The 16730-nt window shown below is 51.3% G+C and overlaps 1 protein-coding gene across 2 annotated transcripts in view; it reads right to left on the reverse strand.

Annotated features, from left to right (window-relative positions):
- SCARA5 (scavenger receptor class A member 5) overlaps nt 1-16730 on the reverse strand; it is a 165980-nt gene that overhangs the window by 67295 nt on the left and 81955 nt on the right. For both annotated transcript variants that reach the window (XR_011377556.1, XM_030879115.2), the window contains exon 7: nt 15955-16011. Coding sequence is in view for 1 of the 2 variants with exons in the window: in XM_030879115.2 (XP_030734975.1) it covers nt 15955-16011 (57 nt within the window). In the remaining variant the exon portion in view is untranslated. The remainder of the gene's footprint in view (nt 1-15954; nt 16012-16730) is intronic.

Below are 16730 nucleotides of genomic sequence, written 5' to 3' on the forward strand. Positions count from 1 at the left end.
AGAGGACAGTAGCGACCGCCAGGCTGGCCCACACCCTGCTCTCTGCAGGAAGAGCCCTGCCTGCGTTCCATCTCTGGTCTGGGAGACCCAAGCTGAAGGGAAACACCAAACGCTGTTCCCCACCGAACACCTGGAGGATAAGCGGAGGGTTTCCTGACTTGATAGCTTGTCCCAAGTCCTAGCCCACTAAGTCCTGGGCACGAGTTTTTCCTCATACCTCCTATAGCAGGGACTCCCCGATGTTCTTTTTTCCCTGCTGCCCCAGATTTGGGGTCAGAGGTTCTCCCTTTTTCTACAGAGAAGCAGAGAGGGGTCCCTTCCACCAAAGCCTCGACGAGCAGCATCACTGTAACTAACAGAGGAGGAAGCTGATGCATGGAACTCAGGGCAGGAGACTGGTCCTTTCCAGCTGGGTAGCCTCCTTGCTCTCTCCCAGATCAGAGGGTTCAGTCACCTCACCAACAGGTTTCCCAGAGCATCAGTGGCTCTAATCCCTGCTTGGAGCTTCCTGCCTAGCTGCAGGGCCAGACCCCAGAAGCCACCTCCTCATTCCCTGACCTGCTCTGCTGACCCTGCCCATTACCCAGGCCACTCCTGGGACCGACCATGAGACCCTCATCCACCCTCCTGCAGCAGGATCGCAGGTCTGCTCCAGTCCTGACCCGGCCCCTCAGTAAAGAGGGTGGGGCTGAGGCACAGAAGAGGTCAGATGGTAGAGAAGAACAAGACATTGTGTCTGGGTGAAGGAGCTTTGCATTTTCTGGAGATATCTCTAGCAACAACTTCCTCACGCGCAGTTGTAGGCTACAGATGTCACCATCATTTGGTGCGTGGAGTTACTTTTAGGTAATCGTCACACAGTCTTTAGGCTTTTCTTTTTCCTTTTTTGCTGCACCGCGTGGCATGCGGGATCTTAGTAGTTCCCTGACCAGGGATTGAACCCATGCCCACTGCAGTGGAAGCACAGAGTCTTAATCACTGGACCGCCAGGGAAGTCCCTGGGCTTTTCTAACCATCACAAATGATGGAGAAGCCTAGAATTTCCCAGCTGGCAGAGACTTGGAGACCATCATAACCCAAACTCTTCATGTGATACACAAGGGAACAGAGGCCCAGAGAGGTGCTGTGTTTGCCTAAGGTCATCCCACAGTCAGCAGTAGAAGAGCTGGGACTGAACTTGAGACTTCACATTAGAACCAGTTCTCCATCCATATCTTCCTTTCTCTCCAAGTCCTTCATTCTTTTTTTTTTGGCCACGTTGCGTGGCTTGTGGGATCTTAGTTCCCTGACCAGGGATTGAACCTGGGCCACAGCAGTGAAAGCACCAAGTCCTAACCACTGGACCACCAGAGAATTCCCTGAGTCCTTCATTCTTCATGGGACCTCTGGGCTGGGGTCCACTAAGTCGGCTTCACGACTTTGATGCAAGATGTCTTTGGATGGAGGAGTCCCCTTAAAAACAAATGACTTTAACCCTTGAATAGTAATACTTCTACCCTAAATGCACAGAAACAATTTGGCTTCTCCTAAGTCTTCCGGGAGTTCCAAGATGGCAGGAATACCCTCGTGAAGCACAGCTACTGCTGAGTTTGTAGATGAAAATGAAGATGTCGCTGTTTCCAGCTGGGGAAAGGATAAACCTGTCTTAGCTTTCGAGAGAAGTGATAATATTCCACTGACATCCAATGTGATTGTACTTCCTGTGCACAGACGTGGGGGACTGAATATGCATTACCTTTGTTAATTCTCTATACAACGTATGTATTTCTTTTTTCAGTTACTCATTTACTTATCCATCCAGACGCACTTATGGAATCCCTACGATATTCCAGAATTGTACTAGGTGCTGAGGATGCAAGGACAGATAAGTATTGTCTACCCTTGAGGCACTCCAGTGAACTAACAGCCTAAAATGGATAAAACCACAGAACGTCAGAGCTGGTAGAGACCTCAGGGACTTCCCAGTCCAAACCCCTCATCTAGAGATGAGGAAACTGATGTTCAGAGCTGGGATGCCAGATGCCTCTCTTTCTAGACCACTGCTCCTTCATTGGCATTGGCATTTTCAGTACCCTCAATACTTAACATGATGCTTGGCCGGCTGAAAAAGCTAAGTCAATGTCTGATGACTAGGTGGGATGAAGGGCAGATGGGTGGATGGATACGTGACTTTGTCAGGGGATCCGGTCAGAATCCCCAGCTGAGTACCGCATGGTTCCTGTATCTCTCTGGTTCTAGGTGCCTGGCTGTTCAGAATGGGTGCGGTGTCTACCCACTGAGCCCACCACACCAGAATGAAGACCGTGACGGGGGGCACTGACCCTGGGTTCTATCTATTTGTGCTGCTTTTCTGTAGATCATTCTAGACTCCCTGTTACTGGTTGATTTCTAAACATGGATTGACCCAGTCATGGGGACACAGAGGGTTGGAACCTGCTTCTTCTCTGGACACAAAAATGCTACAAGGCAATTCCAAACTGCCCCTGCTAAGTGCCACCAGAGGGGATCTGGGGTGGGCAGTGTGGGGTAGGCAGGAGGGCGGTGAGCCAGGAGGAGGGCACTGGCAGGGGCCAGGCAGGGCACGCTGCCAGCGTTCTTCTTAAGCCTTAGAGGCACTAGGACACTCTCTTCTCCTCCTTTCTTCACCTGTCACACTCACTTCCCAGGGTGCTTGAGGGGATCAGTGACAAAGACCCTCTCCTTGACCAAAACCACAGTTTCTAACAGCTCCAAGCTGCATCCCTAGGATGACCCTAGCCCCCCCTTAAAGTGCCTCTGAGAACCCTCAAGGCTGCTAAAGGAATTTACTGTTTGTTCCAGCCACCATCTGAAGTCAGCGCCCTGTCTCCCAGCCTCTGTGGGAGGGGAGGGGCTTAACTTGAATCAGTCCCAGTTAGCAACCCAGATGGGTTTCTCAGGGACCAACCCCTTCCTGCTTTTAGTAATTTTTCACGTCCCTGACTCCACTGAGTCCCCACTCACCCCTCACTCCCTCACTCTCCCATGAAAATGCCCAGTCACCTCTGTAGGAATCAAAGTTGAACTCAATTCCCCTTGACCTCTTTGCCCCACTACATATAGTATATTACTGATTAAGATCTGTCCTGACCACTTTAGCACCCAGCTTTGCTTATCTTTGACATCAGGTGTGATGAGACTGGCATTAGCTAGTCAACATGTATGCCATGCTCACAGCCCATGGGCACTTCCTTTCCCATGTGTAAGGCCATGAGTGATGGATGGGTCTGGCTCAGGAGTTCGGTCCAAACCACTAGAATGATGTAGCAGGATCACCCAGACCCTCTCAGGAAGCTGAGTGGGGGGAATATGCAGAGAGCTGAGAAGCAGCAGAAGCAAAAAGAGGCAGGGACAGTGGAATTAACAAGCTGTGCTGGACATGAGACACCAGAGTGAAGACACGAACCCCAGTCCTGAAGCCCCCAGAACTGCCTGGGATTCTGAAAGAACTTCCCCTTCCAGGCTCTGCAAGGCCCACTTGTATTATGAGCCCCAGTCTTCCAAAGTCCTCCCAGGTGTCCTTACCATATGACCCCATTACGTGAAGTGACCCAGTGAGTCTCTGGTCCTTGCTACCAAAAGTGCCCAAAGAGAGCACCTGTGAATCCCACACACCCATCGGAAAGCTGCTTAGTTACTTGCCTCTTCTGCGCTCGGTGGATTGGGGAATTCGGATGGAGGAAAACATGGTGGTGGGGATCCCTGTGGGAGGCACCAGGGGAGAGGGGAATGAGGCTGGCTCTGGACTAGGAACAGGGTCTAAATCCTGGCTCCACTATACAACCAGATAGGACCTCTCTACACTTACCCTCTTCTTAAAATGGGTAAAATGGTGATGGTTGGGAGCAGTCGCACATGTCAAAGACTTGGCACACCACGGGCACCCATTACTGTGAGCTCCAACCCCGGTCAGCCAGCACTTCGCCCAGAAACATGTGCGTCAGCTCTGAGACGTCTTCATGAGTTGCTGAGTTTGGCTCGGATACCAGTAGCCCCATCAGGGGTGTATCCTTGAAAGTCTCATTGCAAAGCCAGCCTGCTGCCTGGGGAGCGGGAGCAAGGGCGGGGGGGGGCTCATCCCTCCAGTTGGATTAATCTCCTCCTAACTTCCTCTGCTCTCCCCAGGGCTCAGTTCCTGGCTTCTTAGCATATTAGGGGAGGGGGACAGGGGCGGCAGCAGAAGACTGGCTCCTGCTGTCAGCAAGTTTCTGCTCACTAATGCAAGCTGGATGTGATTCGTTAAGCAAGGCCACTCCGGAATGGTCCAGGAATGTGAAGCCAGGGCTGAGGCCACTCTGGGGCTCCCAGCACATATCTAACATGTGGGGATTCTTTTCAAAAAAACAAATAGCTTTGCTCTCTTTGCCTTGTAAATGTAGATGTAGGAAAAGCAAGGTCTTAGACAAAGCAGGCTGGGTCTGCTCCAGATTCCCCTGCTTTGGCGTTGAATGCCTGAGCCCCAGAGCTGGAAGGGACGCTGGATGTTGGCCTTGAATCCCCCCTCCCACTTCAAACACAGGATTCCTCTCCACTCTGTACCAGGCCTGACAGCTGCTTATTCTGCCTCTGGGGATGGAAGGGAACTTGACAGTATCTCTTGGGAATCCATTCCAGGATTTTAAAACCAACATCTGGTTTCACTCACAGGGCGCTGGCATCTCTGGAGGGCTCCAGTGTTTTTTTCATCCAATTACTTCCTACCTAATTTTACTCTATTTGCTTTGGGTTTCAGGGTTCTAATTGGGGGGCGAGATGCAGAATATCTTCCTCTTTCTCCAGCATCTGGTGGGAGCACAGCCGAGGGAGTGGCTGCATTATTCAGCCTCTCAGTGGGTCTGGGAGGACAGCTTAACGACCAGTAGCTACCATCTCGGAACTGGTTTCCAGGGCTGGGGCAGCCTTAGAACTACCCACTGCCTATGGGGCTTGTCTGCACCTGGCTCAGAGCCGCTCCAAACCTAGCACAACAAAGGCAGGTCCTGGGTGCCGCCCGGGAGAGATTTCAAGTCAAGGGTGGACGGTGAAGGGAACTCACGTACACTCAGTCCCCACGACATGTCAGGCCCCGTGCAGAGTTCTCAGGCCCACCCTCGCTCATTTACTGTTCACAATAGCTCCATGAGTTAGGCATTATGACCCTCACTTAACAGAGGAGAAATGGGCCCACAGAAGGCAAATAACTTGCCTAAGGTCACACAGCTGCTCTGAGGTGGAGCCAGGGAGAGCAAAGGCCTTTCATTTGCAAACCACAGAGCCAACTGTCAGGCTGAACACTTCAGACGAATATTTAATAACAGCCCACGCCATATGTAAAGTACCTTTCATCTATCTCCCAGCAGCCCCCTGGGTCTGTAGGAATTCGTGTCTTTAGGAGTAAGGGAAAGAGCCTGGGACTTAAAGCAGTGGTTCTTGGCTCTGGGCTTCATGTAAGAATCACCGGGGTGCTTCAAAATCTACCAGCGGGGAATCGGGGGAGGGACATTTTTGAACAGTTGGCAGCTAGTGGAAATGCCCAGCCAGGGCTAGAAGCACTGTGGGAGAGGATGGATCTGGGATCAAGCCTGGGCTACACAACTTCACAGTAGTCAGGTCACCTCCTCCAGGAGGGCCTCCCTGACCTGTGGCCCCCATATGCGCTTCCCACAGATGAGAAATAGTTCAGCACCGCTCCCTTGGCCAGCCCGCATGCCCCACCACTGGAAGCTCCCAGGAAGTGACAGGCATTCAGCATCCTTGTGGTTCCCAGTCGCAGTCCCACTTGCAGGCAGAGACCTAGCACATTGCCATCAACAAACGGTACTAAATGAGTGGATGAATGAATGGTTGAGGGGCTCTAGGAACAGAACTGATCCCTAAATACCCCAGAACCTGCTTGGTTGTACATCAGGAGGGCCCAAAAGCCCAGGGAACTTTGCTTCTCAAGAGAAGAGAGGGGGAGGAACCCAGCATAATACTGAAACCTCATAGCTCCTTTAGGTGTATTTATCCTGCCTTCTAAGCCCTGCCAAAGCAAAACAAGTCGAAAGAAAGGAGGTTGTGGAGAATAGAAATAAACACATGGGGCTGGGAAAATAGGCTCTGATTCTCTGCAGCTGCAGAGTAGAGACCTGGTGATAATCTAGACCAGCTGCCCTTTAAGGAAGTTGAACTTTTCTTCTCCTGTGAAGAAAGAACTCCCCATGCCCCCAGCCAGCCTGCAGCGCAAGGGCTCTGTGCCTGCCTAGACGGGGCACTGCTCTTTCCCCTGACATCCACAGGAAATGTGGTCTGCATGGGAAGGACAGGAGTCATCCCACAAGCCTAAGGAATTTCCGGTCAGGCAGGAAAAGCGATGCTGGAGGGCATCGCTTTTAAAATGTGGTCAGGCCTGCGGGTGCACTTTATAAAATACTATTTCCTAATGGCAATCCGCTCTAAATGTGGTGATTTATGCCTCTTCAAAGAACTTTTGTTAGCCGGTCTTATTTGATCTTGGCAGTCCTCCTCTAGGGTGGTGGGTGTGATACCCATTTTACAGATGAGAAAGCGGAGACTCAGAGAAGGAAAGTGACTTTCTTAAGGTCACAGGATAAAGTGGCCACATCTGGGTCTCCAGCCCCACAGGCCACTGTGCTGTGTCTTTCATTGGGGGTCACATGGGGGTACTCGGGACTTTACTGGACAGAAGGAATAGCAGAAGTATCTCCCAATTATCACTGTACTTTTTATGCTGGATTTTTTTCTTAACTGTTGACTCTCCCACTGGTCTCCCCATGCATATTCCTCGGAAGCCAGGAGTTTGTCTTGGCTGACTTTGTTCCTCTAATGCCCTAGCCGCGGTCGCCTGGCTCCTAGCAGGTGTTCAATGAAAATGTGTCTGATCAAATAATAAACGAAGCACTTTCCCTGCCCAGTCCTGAAGCAGAGGCTCACCCCATCCCAGTGGGAGGATGTCGCTAATGCCCAGAAGCTCTGCTTGGAGCTGGATTTGTAGGAATTTTCTGGGCGGCCTGGGTAGAGAGGTGAGTCCTTTGCCTTGCTTTTGTTCCTGGGCCTCTCAAAGGGCAGGGAGGGGTCATAGGGGGTCAACAGGCCTTTAGGACTAGAAAGAAATGCTGTAGAGCCGGGAGAAAGGCCACGATCCTGAACTCTCATTTTGTCATGGGTAGAGCTGAGAGGAAGTGCTGATGTTTACAGAGCATCCCTCTAAAGGCTTCATGGACCATTGCCTTAGCTCTAGGGCTCATGACCAAGACTAGCGGCCTTTCCTAAGAAGGCTCTTTCACACCCTTTGGCTTCGTTCACCGTGTCCCCGCCCTTCCCTGTTTCCTCCCTCTTGGTACTGCTCTCTTCCAAGTTCAAGGTCTGAGACCCCTGGCTGGGATGCTTCCCCATCTGCATATTCTAAACCCTTGAAGACATACCTGCTTGTATACTGGGTCCACCACTTTCTAGCTCTCTGACCTTGGGCAAGTAATGTAACCTCTCAGAGTAGTTTCCTCGTCTGTTTGAATGGGATAATGACACATACTTTAAAGAGTTCTGAAATATAAGGAGCTCAGGGACCGGGATGGTCAGTTCTCAGTAAATAGTACTGAGCTCAGTATAATTCCCAAGGATGGTGCCGGCCACTGCAGCAAAGGACTGGCCCAGCCTTTGAGTCGGTGAAGCATCAGCCGTGAGCTCCCCCGACCATAGCATCCACAAGACCTCCCGGGACGTCCACAGGCTTTGCCTACTCTTTGTTCCATCAGAATTCCACAATGGCACTCTTTAGAAGAGCGGCTGAAATCCAGCTAGGGGAAGTAAGTCCATCTAGACCACTGTTTCCAAGTACACCCCGAGGGGCTTTTCGACGGGCAAAGGACTCGAGAGGAAGTGGGGCCATGAAGTTAATGCCGTAGCAGCTAACTCTGATCCAGTTACATCAAAAAGACACGGCAGCGGGGACCTCCTGGATTTAATCTAGTGCCTGCAGCACGTTTACCACCCAACCTAAAACGAGTGAGTGCAGGGTCACGGGGATTACAAACAATTCCTGAGCCGGTTGAGCTGCTTTCTCAATAAACAGTTCAATCATTCCTGGTTTTAACGTACGTCTCAAAACTTTCCTCGTACAAAACCCACATCAAAGGCCAAAACTTCAATTCTTCAGTGGTTCCAAGGCGTTGTTTTTGTAGAAAATGCCTCTCTCACCCTCGATCTGAGGTTCGTATTCCTACAAGTTTTCTTTAGGGCAGATCCCAGAAACCGACGCCTGTTGGCCAGGGAGTCGAGGATGTTGTGGTCCTGCGGGTTCCCGGGGGGATGGGCTGAGCAGTGCCAGCTGAGCGTGGGGCATGCGAGACGCGCAGACGGTGCTGACACGCTCCCTGGATCACTCATCATAAAAAGGACAGGTGCTTAGGGGACAGACTGGTTACCTCCACCTACAAGAGTAATTCCCACCAGCCTAACAGTTAAAAGCAGCAGACTCCAGCTGTGCCGCTCCAGCGCTTGGACACTCACTTCTGACATAAACGCCAAACACTGGCTTGTTCATTTTTCTCCCCCTAGCCCTCGGCGGGCTCCTGCGTCTGTTCACTCAGCATCTATGTATCTAGAGTACAAATACTAGCGGGCCTGTTAAGGACCTCCTAGCATCCTCTGCTACTCGGGGACAGCGTGGATTCTCCAAGGGGGCTGCGTTGCTCCGGGGCCCAAGCTGCAGCTCTTCTCTCTCCGTTTTACAAGCCGGGAGTGTCCGTGGATCTTAGACAGCACACCTCCCCTACCACATTCTCCCACTTCGCCCCCTGGCTTCTTAAAGGAGCCAGCCCTTGTGTTTTTCCAGGCCTTCCTGGATCTATTTGAAGCCATAGAACCCAACGGAACTGAGCTGCTTTCTGGGCAGAGCGATTTGAAGCTCTCCTGGAAGGGGTCACTAGGAAGCTTTCAGGAAACGTCACTGGATTGGTTTTTGGAAGGCTTAAGGTAGGCTCTTGGCAAAGCGGGGCCCGATCCCATCCTTCGCACAGAACGGGAGAGAAAAGAGGAAATTGTGGCTGCAGAGGCTCAGCGAGCGGCCTCAGGGCCACACGGCCGGGTCTGGAGGGGACTCGGATCTCAGCACTGCTGCCCCACAGCCCGCCCGTCCCCTCTTCTTCTCAGGAAACGGGGGTTTCTGAAAAACAGGTCTTTCTCAAAGCAGAGCAGCTCAACCAAGAGCAGGCGGAGAGGCAGCGGGGGAGCCCGGCCCTGAACGAGGACCTTCCCGTCGGGGGAAGGGCCAGCCAGCCAGGTGCCGGCTTTGGCTGAGGGGCTGAGGGCCATCAGGGATGCCTGGGGCTCCACTGTCACGGCCTGGGTCCTGGCTCTAGTCTGGTTCTCCGCTTGGCCGGTCACCTCCCACTGTTGCCATGTCACACCCTGCTTAGAGCCCCTCCGGGTCGCCCAGAGACCAAGCCTGCATTCCTGCGCACAGATCCCTGAATACCCCTCTGGCCTTAGTTTTTGTTTCTTGCTCCGCAAACCTCTGCTCTACCAAACGCTTCGGGTTTATCAGACAGTGCTCTGCCGTTTCACGCGCAGTTCTCTTTCCCTGGAATTTCTTTACCTTCTCCAGGCACCGGCTGGACACCTACTTGCCCGTCAAGACTTGGGTCAAAGACACCTCATTGAGTGACTCCCTTTGTGTATTCGCCTCCTAAAACCCTCACCATGCTCTCTTAGGATTGTCACCTGCCAGCCTGGGAGCTCCTCAAGGTGAGGCCAGGCCTTCCTCATCTGGGCTCCCCAGCCTTCAGCCACAGCCTGATCTCCAGCGAAGCCTCCAAGAATGTTTGCTAAATAAGTGAATAACCGACGCTCTCTCGCCTGAACGTTTCCTTCCTGCCACACATGTACCTTTTCTCTATGACAAAAGTGAGGGCGGCCCCCTCACCTTCTCTTGCCTTGGCCCCCTTCCACAGCCAGCTCCGCGCTGTGCCGGCCCAGTTTCTGATCCGCGGGCTTCAGGCCCTGCCTGCTCAGCTTCCATCTGGTGCCCCATTCCATCTGGTGTTCCCCATTTTCCACATCCTTGTGCTCATTTCTCCCTCTGGGGTGTCCCCCACTCTGCTCCAGCCAGCACAGGAGACAGTGTTTGCTGTGGGACAATTTTTCTCAGTGAGTCTTGTGTGTCTGTGTATTTTCAGTCACCAGACATAAGCGTAGGGGGAGAAACATTTAAAAACCACTTTTCCATCTCCACCCACCCTGTGATGTTTGCATCTGTCAGAGATTCGCTATGTGAGGATAAAAGAAGGGACGAAGGAAGGCACAATCGCCTAGTCACGAAGAATGCGAAACGCCCACGAGGGGGGAGGCTTCACTGGCAGAGGCAGAGACCCCCATCCCCGGTGTGAAAACTTTAGTCTGGCCTATCCCAGAGCCACCAAGGCAGGGGGGGCAGTTAAGGCTTGGTGAAAGGGAGAGCGAACTCTGAGACGGGGAAAAGTCTCTTAAAAGTAACTGAGCATCTAAAAAATACAGCAAACGAGTGAATATAACAAACAAGAAGCAGTCTCAATGATATAGAGAACAAACTAGTGGTTGTCAGTGGGGAGAGGGAAGGGGGAGAGGCAACACACGGATAGAGGATGAAAAGGTATTAGGTATAAAACGGGCTACAGGGGGCTTCCCTGGTGGCACAGTGGTTGAGAATCCACCTGCCAATGCAGGGGACATGGGTTCGAGCTCTGGTCCGGGAAGATCCCACACGCCGTGGAGCAACTAAGCCCATGCGCCACAACTACTGAGCCTGCGCTCTAGAGCCCGCAAGCCACAGCTACTCAGCCCGCGAGCCACAACTACTGAAGCCCACGCGCCTAGAGCCCATGCTCCACAACGAGAGAAGCCACCGCAATGAGAGGCCCGCGCAACTCAACAAAGAGCAGCCCCCGCTCGCCGCAACTAGAGAAAGCCCGCGTGCAGCAATGAAGACCCAACGCAGCCAAAAATAAATAAATAAATTTATATATATATAAAAAAAGGGGCTACAGGGATGTATTGTACAGCACGGGGAACAGAGCCAATCTTTTGTGATCACTGTAAATGGGGGATAACCTTTAAACATTATGAATTGCTTTGTTGTACACCTATAACTTATATGTTTTATATCAACTATACTGCAATTAAAAAATAAATTTAAAAAAAGGGAGCATTGCTAAGGAAGACATTAGCGCTTTCATATTAAACCCACTAAGGATGGTGGCCCATGAGGACCCCATGCTGACGCCCACGTCAAAGGCCAGAGAGAATAAAAGAGTAAAAGATAATCCAGGATGGTAGCAGGACTGGAGGTAGGCTCCAGCGTGGACAGACCCGATCTGCATCCTGGCTCTGCCCCTGATGAACGCCGGTGGCTCTGGGCGGGTTCCTTATCCTCTACCCTCAGCCTCCTGATCTCTCGAACAGGGCCATCATCATGCCTCCTGAATAGGAAGGACTGGAGAAGTAAGTGAAATGTCAGGCACAGCAACTTTACTCCCCGGAGTACCAGGTACAAGCTGGTTTGAAGTCTTGTGTGAGCGCTTAGCTTTTCTTGGAAGTGTGGTTTACTTTTAAACCATGTTGTTGCTGGGGCATTAAAGCTGTATAAGGAATAAGATGTACACGCGGTTGAGTTAATAAAGAAATATAATTATACATAAAAGGTCCAGTCGCTCTGTCTCTCAGGCCTGAAAGAATGCTATCTTCTGGTGCTCAAACAGGTCCCCTGGGGCACCCAGTGCCGCCAGTTCTAGGGACAGGGATGGGCGGAAGGGAATTCACGGACTCCAAAGGACTGTCTTTGCCTCCCTTATTCTCAAACAGAGATAGAAGGAATTTCGTGGCAGTCCAGTGGTTAGGACTCCACGCTTCCACTGCAGGGGGCACGAGTTCGATCTCTCGTGTCGGGTAATTAAGATCCTGCATGCCACGCAGCGCACCCCCCTCCCCCAAAATGAGTACCTGTTAAAACAGAGGTAGAGACATCTCAGTAGCAATGGGGAAAAAAAAAAAAAAAACCTGTCTAGAAACCACCATCCTGATCATTTATTTTGAGCTTATACTGCATGCTGGGGTGCCCACTGGTTCCCCTCCCCGCCAAACACACACAAACCTACTTCCCTAAGTGTTGAAAACACACACAAGGTGTTAAACATTTTTTCAAGTTTTCTGAGATGCAACTGATAGCTATCAACAAGCACTGGCTTGGAATTTACCCCTGGGTCATTCTGCATACTTTTTTCCACGTGAAACCAAATTGAGGAAACGTATTTAAACAATCTGAATTTATATCCTGCTTGAAATTCACGCTGTGGGGCTTAAACAAGACTGGATCCTTTACCCACCCCTTAGCTGCAAAAATACTATTTATTTTTCTTGCAAATGGACCATATATGAGGGTAAAACAAATGTCTTTCTGTCTTGAGATGTGTATATGTAACTTTTTTTTTTTTCCTGGCGAAACTCTCAAAAGCCAAACATCTAACAGAATGACTGATATCACCCTTGCCTGAAACAAACAACAACAAAAAACCTTTACCTCGTATATAGCACAGGGAACTCAATACTCTGTAATGGCCTATATGGGGAAAGAATCTAAAAAAGAGTGGATATACATATATGTGTAACTGATTCACTTTGCTGTACCCCTGAAACTAACACAACGTTGTAAATTAACTAGACTCCAATAAAAATGAAAAACAAACGAACCCTTTACTTCTCATCAAGCAGAAATCAACAGCTCTGTATTCTAGCCCCAATTTGGCCATGACCTAGCTGGGGGACTGTGGGAATTCTCTCCAGCTCTCTGTTCAGAGGACCGTTCAGTGGGCTCAAGGGTGGGAGAGGAGTTGGTTTGAAACACCATCCAAACCCTGTGACTCTAAAACCCTATGACTCCAGGCCAAAACATGGGTAAACAATTACAAGATCTTGTTCTGAAAAAGTTTAATATTTACTTAAAACAGGGTTGCTGAGAAGTCTTTTCTGTAACGCCCTCTTCAAAGAAAAACCCCTAATTTCCAATTCTGACCTGAGGCGGGGGTCTTTGTTGTTTTTCTCATCAATCCCTTTAATGTAGTAACATCCCCACCTGCTGGAGCTTTAGGCTTTCGCTGCTAAAGGTGGGAGGTGTTTGGTAAAGGTTCCAGGCCTTAGGTGCAAGCTGGGCTCCCAGAGGAGGATGCCTCCTCCACTATATCCTTTTTTGAAGGAGGGTGGAGCCCTGCGCTGAGAACTCCTTCTTCCCACCCATTGGATCTCACGGTGGGGCTGCCCTGGGCCCAGGGAATGACTAAGAACCCCCCAGAAGCGGGCACTCAGCCTGGGTCAGAATTTCCACACTTTTCTGAAAGATGATCCCTGGCTCCCTCTTCAGAACCTCAGTCCCAGGGATCCAGTGAAGGCCTCTGGGACCAGAGTTCCTTAGAAACCTAACCAGGAGTCTGACTACAGTGTGGGTTTGGCATAAGCAGAGGCAGGCCAGAGGGTGGAGGCCATGGGAAGGCCCAGGTCTCAGCCCTGAACTGCTTCAGCGGCCCCCCTTCAGCCTTAGGCCCTTCCATCCATATCTCCAAGTGGAGGCATCTCTAGGGGGTTTAAGGAGCCCAACCCTCCTCTTCAAGACCAGGGGCCTGAGCTCTCATTCCAGAATCAGAGAAGGCCGAGGCCTGGGTTTTCCGTCCGGCCTCTGCCCTGGGTGTCTCCTCTCCCCATTCCAGGTCTCTGCGAGTGGGAGATGGATGGATGGCCGTCCAGCCTGTTGGTTCTGCGATCCCCATATGTGTCCCTTGTGCCTCCCACGCTGTGTACGGCCGCCCGTTGATGGGGCCGTCCCTGTCCCCACTTTCCAGCTCCATCACCAATGGAGACATTTTGGGGTCTTGTCAGGGGGCTGTTACAGCATCTTCAGGGCAGTCCGCGAGGAGGGGCCATCCAGAGCTGACACGGGCCTCTGGCGGTGCAGTCAATAGGCTCCGGGGTCAAGTGGATTAGCTGCCCTTCCCCAGGCTCCCCACCCGTGCCTGGGGGAGCGCCCCCAGGTGGCTCAGCTCCCACCCCCAGCATCCCCCCCCCCCCGCCACGCACACACAGCGCCCCTAGCCTCAGAGCCCAATCCCAGTGCAAAGCCCACCCAGCTGAGCCCACAGAGGCAAGGTAAACAGTGACGCGAGCATCCCTGGGGTGAATGGTGACTAACCACCATCACCTCTCCCAGGCTTGGCGAGCTCAGACCACACCATTCTCTCGAGACAGCTGGAGAACAGCTGTCAGAGAGTCCTGACAAGCACCCCTGGGTACGCGGGCAGTGTTTCTGATTCCCCTCTCAGAGGTTACCTTTCCACAGTCCCTCCCTTCCTGCCAGCCCGTCAGGAGTTATTTATTTCACACAGCTAAATGCCACGGTCCTTCTCGGCCGCCTTGGCAGCATTCCGTCAGAAGCAAGTCAACCAATGCAGCAGAAGGCAGCATTCAGGAGTCAGATCTCTCACAGACATCCTAGATCGGATCTAGACCCCCTTCCTTTGCCTTCGACATTTTCTTTTGGCTCCTGCAGCGTCCCGCAGATCTCATCTAGCCGGGTCGCTCCCAGTTAAGCCCTTGGCTATCCTTGGAAGGGACTCTCCGTAATGCTAGACAGACTGCGAAGCACATAGACTGCTTTGTGGATCACAGCATCTAAGGTAAGGTGGGCGTGTGGAGTCCAGGGTAGACACAGGCGCACCTCCTCCTCAGGTACACCCATCACTTTAGAGCGACAGAGAGCTGCCACCTACACTTTTCCTGGTTGATCCTTAATCACTGCCCCGGGAAAGCAAAGGGTAGAGGAAGTAGGAGGCAAGTTAAAGTTTCAGGGACCTTGGAGAAGGGCATTATTCAACAGCAAGGTCTCCTGGTCCTGCATGGCTGGGATGGAAATGTCATTTTAAGGACCCACTGAAACCGAAGATCAGCCTTCGAGAAGCCCTCAATCTGGGTCCAAAGTGTGCATCCACAGGGGTATCTGTCCCTTGCCCCAGGCCCAGCCTTCTTAGGCAGCCCCACACCAGCGCCCAGATGCCCTAGAAGTGGGTAAACTGCTTGAGCCTTCACCCAGATGGCAGCATTTCAGAGCCCAACAGATACTCTATGGTGGTATTTTTTTGAGTCTTGGCTGGGAGACTCTATTCACTGAAACTTGGCTGGGAGGCTCGCTCTTTTCTGGCGCTCTCTCCAAGGTTCTACGTGTAGACATTTGTGGGGGAAATAAACCCTGGAAAAGAGTGTCATAACTAGATAAGCTGGCTTCCCTTGTAAACATTTTAGGAAGGACCCTCGTCGGAAAGACGCCCATTCCTGGCCTCGGTGGTCTTCCAGATAATGAGATTTCCAGCACCACTGCTCAGTTAGTGGCAGAGGAGGAAAACAAACAGGATTCTGCTTCGCCTCTATACCTTTCCCCATGAGGTCTTGCTGAATTTTAACAAGATCGGTAACTGAATTTTAGCAAGCATCTCCAATGATGTAAGTCTGTCTAAATTGGTGTATTACATAGGATAATAATAACAAACACTTACTGAGTCCTAACCACGTGTCCTAACCACCTGTTACATGGATTAACTCATTTAATTCTCTACAATGCCTCTATGACATAAGAATGCTTCTTCTCCCCATTCTATAGATGAGAAAACTGAGGCACACATTACATAGGGAGGCGGCCGGAAGGGAGCCCATGCAGTCTGCCTCCAGTCCCTCCCACACAACCACTGGGTTTATACCATGTCTGGAAATGTGGCCTGTGCCCCTGGGGTATAATTCTCTCTTGCTGGATCAACTGAGCCCTGGAGTGGACAGGGAGCTCCTTTGACACTGGAGCCCCAGCCTCCAGCCACCGAAACTTGGGTTGCTTGGGCAACAGCTACACCTGTGCTGACAAAGAATCCAGTGACCCCAACAGAATTTCCTTACTGGCATCCCCTGTTCTGTCTCCTTTCTCTCCTTTCTCTCCTTTTGGGCCTCGGTCACCTGAAACAGAGGAGGAAAACGGGCATTAGAAATGGAAATAAATCCTAATTGTAAATAAAGTCTTACCTGCAGGAAACATTAACCCAAGACCAGAGAAATCCTCAGGGAGGAGTCCGCAGCCCTGGAGGGCATGCATGGCTGAAAGGGTAAGAGCTTGGGCCAATTATGTTGCCTACTCTGGTCCCCCTTGGAAGCAGGGTGGGTGGGCACCAAGCAGAGAAGTTTCATTCCCTCCTAACTAAAGCACAGAGGAGCAGCGCAGCACAGACTAAAGGAGTACATGGTATCCCACAGGAAGAAGACAAAGCAAAGATATTCCTATTAAACAGCCAAAGTTTCAGAAGTCCAAATCCAAGGTTGTTCTAATAAGCATGGAAAGAGAAAAGGGGGGGAGGGTCTTCAGTTACAAAGGGAGACACATAGGTTCTACGTCAGGCAGATTTATCAGTGGAGGAGGCTATAAAACACGGGGGAGAGTTTCCAGGGAATTGTGGAATTTCCTTCCCAGGATATGGTTAAAACAACACAGCTTTTTTCTCAGCTAGCATCCCACTCTACAAAGAAGTAGATGGGTCCTGACACCACTCAAGGGGACATTAAAATGACCAGGGAATTCCATCCAATTGCCTCCAGAAAGATATCTGCAAATCAAAAGCTTATGGCATATTCTCTCATGAAAAAAAAGCAAGCCAGCAAGTTCCAGGGGAGGATGCCTCATG

The sequence above is a fragment of the Globicephala melas genome, chromosome 6 (assembly GCF_963455315.2).
Source record: "Globicephala melas chromosome 6, mGloMel1.2, whole genome shotgun sequence".
Lineage (NCBI taxonomy): Eukaryota > Metazoa > Chordata > Mammalia > Artiodactyla > Delphinidae > Globicephala > Globicephala melas.